This window comes from Lolium perenne, chromosome 7, assembly GCF_019359855.2.
Source record: "Lolium perenne isolate Kyuss_39 chromosome 7, Kyuss_2.0, whole genome shotgun sequence".
Taxonomy (NCBI): domain Eukaryota; kingdom Viridiplantae; phylum Streptophyta; class Magnoliopsida; order Poales; family Poaceae; genus Lolium; species Lolium perenne.
The window spans coordinates 59586798-59595136 of record NC_067250.2 but is presented as its reverse complement, the minus strand read 5'-3'; the positions used below and the strand labels follow the sequence as shown (position 1 = coordinate 59595136).

General features: G+C 46.3%; 1 protein-coding gene across 1 annotated transcript; it reads right to left on the bottom strand.

The window, feature by feature from the left end:
• Positions 1–2633: 2633 nt before the first annotated feature.
• Positions 2634–7670, bottom strand: LOC127317357 (uncharacterized). The gene is made up of 6 exons (XM_051347917.1): positions 7144–7670; positions 6730–7065; positions 6064–6122; positions 5825–5953; positions 4966–5101; positions 2634–3253 (listed from the first exon to the last, which is right to left on the bottom strand). Exons 1-6 carry the CDS (start codon positions 7510–7512, stop codon positions 2927–2929), a joined length of 1356 nt encoding a protein of 451 aa, XP_051203877.1. The 5' UTR covers positions 7513–7670; the 3' UTR covers positions 2634–2926.
• Positions 7671–8339: the final 669 nt, after the last annotated feature.

Genomic DNA, 8339 nt, shown 5'->3' with positions numbered 1-8339 from the left:
CCATGTCCAGCTTCTTGTCCATCTTCACGTCCAGCTGCTCCTCTCCTCCTCGTGCGATGCTTGTCTCCTCTTCATACCTGATGATACACAAGTAACAGGACTTAGGCAGTATAACGTTCTCATCAATCAAAGTATCATTTAGGAACAAGTTCACCTGTTGTTTAAGTAGCTTCGCACGAGCCCTTGTAATAGGTCCAAGCCTAACTTCTTTGGACTTGAGCTTAACAGCAGCTTCATCTTTATCTTGCAATGACGAAGTTAGTGGTGTAGTAGGGATGTCCTCATCACATCGACCTTGAAGCCATCGTCCTTAGGGGTGAAGACGATCGTGTCGTCGATGCGGAGGCCAAGCCTGGCGGCGAACTCGCTCCAGGACTTGATGAAGCAGACGCGCTCGGCCCTTCACTGGAGCTGCACCTTCCACTCGCAGCGCTCGCCCATGTACAAGCACACCTTCACCGGCGGGCCATTGTTCTTCAGCTTATACTTGCTGATCAGGTGCTGCTCCATGTAGGGCGGCACGACGAGGGCAAGGAGGTCCAGGCAATCCAGCTGCACGAAGAACGTTGGCACCCGTTGCCTGGTAGCGTGCCCCAGGTTAGCAGGACGGTCGGTGTGAACCCTTGGCGCGGTTATTTGCCGGTGCGCTTCCATGAACCCTTCATTGGGGTCACGAAGCTACACCCGGATGGCTATGTCCCTTGCGCTAGTATGGGTCCTTCCGGGAAGGTTTTCAGGAAGAGCCAGTTCTGCGGATGCAATAACAATGCAAAGTGTTAGCCATACTTGCGTTGTGAGCACCAGAGACAGATCAACTCCATGCTGGCCATGACAATCACAAGATCGTCATGGCCTTGACATTTTCTAGCTCCATTCTGGACTTGCCAATGTCAAGCTCCATGATGGGGCATGGCAATGTCAAGTCCATGATGTTTGGCATGCCAATGTCAAGCAATGTCATGGACTTGACATTGTCAAGCTCCATCACGGCATCGGCCTCCTCCCGGCGCCAGCGTGCTCGCGCCTCCGCCCAGGGCACGGCCACCACCTGCGCGATGACGGTGTCCTCCTCCTGGTCGTCGTGGGCGTAGTCGCCCGCGGAGAAGGTAGGCTCCCGCGCCGGCGCCGCGTCCTCCTCCTCCTCCGAGTTGTCGTACACCGGAGGCGAGGGGGGCGGCATGACCCACCGGAGGAGGATCCCTCGCCTCCGTTCGCGTACCACGCGAGCTTCCCCGGGGGCGTGAGCCCCCAGTTCGTCCCCCGGCGGGTGCTGCGCTTGCGCGCGCCCTCCGACCGGTTCCATTTGCGCCTCCCCTCCGTGCGGAAAACGGGGGTCGCGACGGCTAGTCCCCGCCGCCCAAACCACCGCCTCCCCTAGCGGGGCTTCCGCGGCTAGCCATGGGAAGGTCGAGGTGCGGCGAAGCGGCGCTGGTGACGAGACGATTTCTCATCGGAGGAGGTGGAGCGAGGCGGTGGAGCGGTGACAGCGGCGGAGGGGAGTAGGGTTTTGAAACTGAACTCCCCTCTACGGCCCGTTTTAATAGAGGGTGACCCTCGCGTTTCTCGGGTCCCCGAAAAACTTTTACGGGTCAGGTCACCGTTTCGAAGTTTGTTCTACAGCGCATTCGGCCCGAACCCGTAAATCCACAGGAAAAGATCAGCTCGGGTGGCGTTTACGGGTTCTGTTAGGGATGCTTAACTAGTGATTGCTCTTTTCCCAGCTTCATGCTTTGTACACATACTGTCATCGTGGTCATCGTAGTGTACACAAATTGTCGGTAGAGCCAATGCATATCATGGTGTTACTTCAGTTTTGCCGATCAATCGCATTTGGAGGCAAAAGGATGTGGTTAGTTAAATCTCATTGGAAGCAAAAAAAAAAAAAACGGTTAAGGCAGTGTTTTGACAGTTTCAAATTATACTATACCGATGCTAGTAGAAGCTCGTGAGTCGGAAATTCAATTCGGCTCCCGGTTAGAACATATTTAGAACTGACAAAAAAAATTGACAAAAAATTCTACATGTACATCTTCAGAATGCACGTGTGTTCATCAAGTTTCGTAAAAAAAACAATATTTTTTGTGGTCTATTAAAAATAAGAAAATTTGTCTGTTGAACCTTATTTTTAGCACTTAATTTTGTCTTTTCTACATGTCACATGATAAGTTGATTTTTTCGTGAAATGACTTTGTCAACGCCTAGCACATGAAGATGTACATGCGAATTTTTTATTTTAATTTTTTTTACATTTCAAAATGTGTCTAAGGTGTGTTCCAAAATAAAGGAAGCATATGGTACTATGACCCAAAACACCACTCCATGAGCTGGAGTGAGTATAGTTTCTTCTTAACGTGTCTCTGAATTTCCTTCCCAAGCTTGTGATTTCTGCACAAGTGATGTGGAAATCTTGTGATCTCGTTGAATTTGCTTCCCAAGCTTGTGATATCTATTCTTCGTAATGGCCTGACGGAGGTCTTCACGAATTTCCTTCCCAAGTTGACCCATTTCTGTTCAACGATTTCCACATCACTTATGCAGACATCTGGATCTAAAATCCAAGATACAATTTTACAAGAATAAACTTATCATTTATGAATAAAAAGCTGGAATGGATCACCAAAGTACAAAAAACCTAACAAAATCCTACTTTTTTTCCCAGAAACGATATACTACAATATACTCATATTAATCGACGTGCAAGACCTTTCAGACTCAAGAATACACAGATGAGATCTATCTATACACAAAGACAGCCCTTGGCGCTAGGCATCTGCGACCGCTTTTCTCTGCCAGAGAAATGGCTCGCTCTCAAAAAGAGAACTCCTGAGAGGGTAAAATCAAGATTACCACTATGCACTCATGTATACAGCTAGCGAAGGGTGGATTACGGTGTTACAAAAATAGTCTAAAAAGCTTGGGGCCGTCATTACTCGACAACAACTTCCTTCGCCACCATGTCCCTGTTCACAATAAGCTTCCCATCTTCATCCCTCGTGAAAAGTCTGTCCACTAGCTCATCCCAGCTGGTTCTTCCTGCAGATTTAGCTTCTGATGTCGTCTCGCTGTGAGTATCGGAAGATGGGGCAGGGCAAACACCCACATGGTTTTCCTCTTCGGAAATGTCTATCGCGTGAGGAACCTCCAAGGTTTTTGCTCTCTCGAGCGCACTCTTGTGTTCTTCCTGAAAACTATGTAACTTCTCCATCTTTTGTTGAGCAGGTGGAGTCGTTGCATTCCCGTTTTCCTTCATTAGCTGCACAGACACGTAGCTATAGTCATCAATAAACAGATAATATCCCCGCGAAAAAAACAGATAATATGACTCTGGAACGGTACAAATCAGTGCTGCAACTATCAGTTCCAGCAAACCATATATACTAATCTGCAGTCTCTTTAGATTTACCCAATGGGAACTAGCGAGAAAACCCAAGGAAATTTGGCATGCTAACAGACATCGTTAGTGTTGCTTATAGGAGCTTTTCCATGTTCGCTTGAAGGGAGCGTACCTGAACAATTCGGTCCATTCTTTCATTTTTATTCCAAGTCTATTAGTACTAGCAAAAAGTAGTCTCAGATTGTGCTACGCTACACAGATACTTCTTCTGATCCTAAATACAAGACCTTTTGGCAAACGTCAATTTTGCTTTGCCAAAATATCTTATATTTAGAAACGGAGGAAGTAACTTAGATTATGATGCACTACATGACACATAATGTTTAATCAAATTTAGTTTGCATTTCCCGTATCAATTAGGGAAGCAAAGTGCGCAGAAGAGAAAGTAGTATTTAAATAAGTACTCCCTCCTCTCATGTTTAATCGATGCAGAAGCAGACCGCGTGGTTACCCCCCGCGTCGATGGAAGACGATCGGAGGTAGTAAAAAAAAGATAAGGTAGCTGTTTGGTTTTTATCTCCGCCCTGCCAATTTTTTTGTTATGTCTAAATATTTGACCTTTGTTTGAACGTTTTTGGGAATCGACATGCCCATTTGGTCACTTGTAATGCAATTTGTTGGCAGTACACATGGACAACCAAAATTTTGTTTTACATTTTCTATCCAAAATTTTAGAGGGGTTGGCCTGGATTGTATCTGATTATCTTGGAAGGATCTCAAGCATGTATCCTCAACTTCAAGTTTACTAATTCAGACACTGGGCTCCAAAAATAGAACACCCAACTCCAAGTTTACTAATCAAAACTTACAACCTTCAGAAATCCATAAATTCCTATTTCAGTTATTTTTGTACTGTCATTTTCATAGGCCAGGAAGATCAAGCCGTAAATTAAATGTGCATTATTTTTGTATATGAAAATTTAATTGATGCTACTTGGTAAACAATGAGCAAACTATTACCTAAAATCCTGCTGCCTTCCAAAACATTCCTGCTACTCCCTCCGGTCGGATTTAATCGACGCGGAGGAAGGTCTGCGCGTGCAAGTTTTTGGCAGGTGGATGCGTCAATTTTTTAAGCCCAGAGGTAGTACAAGCCTAGAATTGTAACAGATCGCCCCTTAGTCCGACATTGGCAGCTTAAATGTAGGTTACAACTTACGCTGACACATAATGCATGTTAACCCAAAACATATATTAATACGTAGTTAACTGTTGTGTACTGAGCTAGGACGAAAGCCCAATTCAGGTGTTAAGCATGCGCACCTAATCCCGCATGGGGTCTGGGCTTTGAGTGAATAGTAGACTGGTGGCTCAAGGTCATTGAAGACAATAATTTAGGACAGGTCCACAGAAAGGTTGTTCGCAATATTACCAATTATGTCCCCATTTCGAGTATACCTACTCGCATACTAATATTGCATTACACAAATCATCACACCGAAATGCAAGCATAAGAAAAATAATAATAAGAAACAGATTTAGCAACCAAAACATTATGGCTTTAATATGGTGGTTGCTGTTCACAAGCTATGACAAAAAAATCCATCCACGGCATGCAGTCATGCACGTACCTCTAAAGCCTTTATTGATTCCCGCTCAATCCAAGCAAGCGCATGATCGGAAGTTGTACTGCACGATAACACAACATGCTCAAACCGTCCTTCCACCGGAATAGCAGTTCTCACCTCAGGTGGGTATCTTCCACATCTACAAATGAGCAGTAGCTGTGTTAATATATTCTCGATGTGTAGAAGCCCTTAGAGATCTATTTCTGAGCTTGCTGCATAGTATAATCTTCAAATATAAAGACTCAATCCCCGCAAAAAAAAAGACTAAAGACATGCATGTATTACAGGCTATGTACTTGATTACACATTATGGGCATCCATTCAATCAGAGAGACCCTTCATGAATAAGTTTCCGCAACTGATTATCCCTAGCGGATGTGATGAGAAAGATGGTCAGTTTTTACATATAAGTTTTGAAATGTTATAGTATTCGATACCTTTCTCCGCCTAGATTCAGAGTATGCTAAATTCTTTTCACTGCCTGTAAAGCTACACAAAAGGAGTTCGAGGAAAATCTTAGTTTGCTTATTCCAAACAAACACCGGTCAGTTTCTATATTGTATTCATTATCTTTTGAAATACACGCCATGCACAGCAGAGGACATCACTGTCGATGGCTAGAGCTTCCTTCCTCTGAAAGGACAAACGTGTTGAAGCTTTGTTGTTTGCTTTTCGCACAAACCATGATAATGTGGAGTCCTTTTCTAAAGTATGAAAAGGTTTACGTATGAAATTATGAATAACCAGCACATGGCCAGAAATGTCCTTGTGCTAGACAAACACGAATAACAGGTTTACTGTTTATAGCATACCAACATGACTTAACTTAGAGTAGCAATGACTATCCAAATGCACTAGTTACCTGCAAAATTTCCTCTCAACGATATGATACATTCGGCCAGGAGCATACAATCTTCTAGGATCTTTGAACTTTTTCTTGTCTTGTTTAAATGTATCTCTCAAGCAAACGAGGAATATCAAGCAGGGCAGGCTGTAAAAAGAATAAATTAAAAAAAGAACAATTGCATACATTTTCGTACCGGTGGAAAGTATAATAAACAGGCATGGATAAAAGTGAACAGGGGATACGTTACCACTTACCAGAATATAGACCCAAATATGTATTCCAATGGTGTTGGCGTCCTTGGCAAAAAATCATCCTGGCAAAAGGCACCATGTAGTTAGAGAATGAAATTCAGATGATATACATGCAATTAGTGCCACAGATGGCAACTTCAAGATTACAGAGAAGATAGGAACAGTTGTGTTCATATAGCAGTTGCACAAGTTCAAGCACCACAAATACTGCATAGTCAGGTGCAATATCTAAGTTTTTCCAGAAATAGACATAGAACTTATCATGTTGAAGTGAACCGAGCTCACCCAACAACACGGGAAAACAGTTAACTTGGTCAATTGCTTCCCAAAGCTGAACCTCATATGAGTAGGGGAGGACGTTGTACTGTATAATTTTATCCTATCAGCTACCTTCCTTTTCTCATAGCACAACCGCCGCTGCCAAATTCCTAACGTTCAGCACAATCAAACCTTGACAGACATTCCAATGGTGGCACACGCAAAGCACATTTGACCAGATATGGCGCCTCCTACTCTGTCTGACCCCAACCAATTCCAATTCCAATTTCATTTTCATCACAAAAAAAGTACTAGTCAAAACATTCGGCGGCGGCCAAGCAAATTGACCAGCTACAACAATGTGACCACATCAGGCGGGCGGGAGGGCGGGCGCGATTCGGTTGTACGTACCTGCAGCACGACGGAGTAGATGACGTCTGCGTACTTGACGGCGAGGTTGAGCGACATGCATCGTGCGGGCGCGAGCGCGTAGCAGCGTACGTGGCTCCTGGGAATATCGTCGAACGCCTTGCGGTTGTTGACGACGAGTATGGTCATGAGCGCGGCGATGCCGGAGCCGAGCGAGTGGCCCGCGAAGACGAGCCTGCATCCGGGCCCTTGCTTGCGCAGCAGGTCCCGCAGCGCGTCCGTCTCCTTCTCGAGGATGAACTGCGCCGCCCTGAGCAGGCCGTAGTGCACGTAGCCGCCGTCGAACATCTGCTTCCCGAGCTTGTTGTCCATGAGGACCTGCGGGCACGCGGGCGGGGTCAGTCGCGTCCTGCGGGGGGGGAGAGATTGGGGGTGGAGGGGAGGGACGGGGCGGACCTGGTAGTCGGCGTTTCGGACGAGGTTGAGGCCGCGGACGGCGAGGACGACCTCGTTGTGTCGTCGGTCGACGTAGACGATGTAGGGCGGGCAGTCTGCGCCGACGTCGGCGTAGGTGGTGCGCTTGACGATGCCGTGGGCGTCGATGTCGGCGTATCCGAGCCCGGGCGGCGCGAACTTGGGGTTGGAGAGGTCGTCCTCGTTGATGGCCATGATGATCTGGCAGATGCGCGGGACGGGGTGGAAGTCTTCGGCGGCGGCGGGCGGCCAGGTCTCGCTGTCGTAGGCGCCGATGTAGGTGAGGCGCTTCCAGGCCCAGCGCACGCAGCCGACGCAGAGCACGCACTCGAGGCCGCAGGAGACCGACATGGCCGCCGCCTCGCGCTGGCGAGCTCCGCCGGTAGCTAGGTGGTGCTGCTGCGGTGGTGGTTTTCCCCGAGTAGTATTTAATTGGATTGCTTGCCTCGATTGTTCCGGAGACGACGAGCTGGAGCGGTGGTGGGGCGGGCGGGGAAGCAGTGACTGATGTGAGATGCAATGAGCTGGGCGCGCACTATGTGGGATTTTTATCTGGCTTTGCTTTTTCAACGCGGCTGCGCTCCGCGGGAGAGGCCGAGGACCGCCGAGGAACGATACGAGATGACAGTCGGTGTTTCTTGGAAGCTTCCACTTCACTTTATCCATTCACAAGGCCACATGAACGGGCACGGGCAGGTGATTTCCTCCAAGTTCCAACTTCACCATGTTAGAAGTGGATTTTTTTTTTAGCTCGACCTACACATAGCTCGTTTTTCCAAAAATTCGAAAATGATACTACCTCTGTCCATTTTTAGATGGTCAAAAATATGTCTAAATTCAAATGTATTTAGATATTTTTTTAGGCATAGATACATCCAAATTTAGACGAACCACTGGACATCTATTAACGGACGGAGGGAGTATTTTAAAGTTTTAAAATTTTAAAAAAAAATTCTTGATGTAGGTAATGTTGGGATATGTGCAAAACTTCAACTCGAAATACCTTATATTCGGAGCTGCATAGAAATGACAAAATCTGATAAATTTGGAGGTTTTGAAATCCTGCACCGTTCACTATTATATGTGTCATATTTTGTCATTTTTTGCTCAGCCCGAATATATGGTATTTCGAGTTAAAAATTTACACATAATATTGTCTACAACAAGATTTTTTTCAG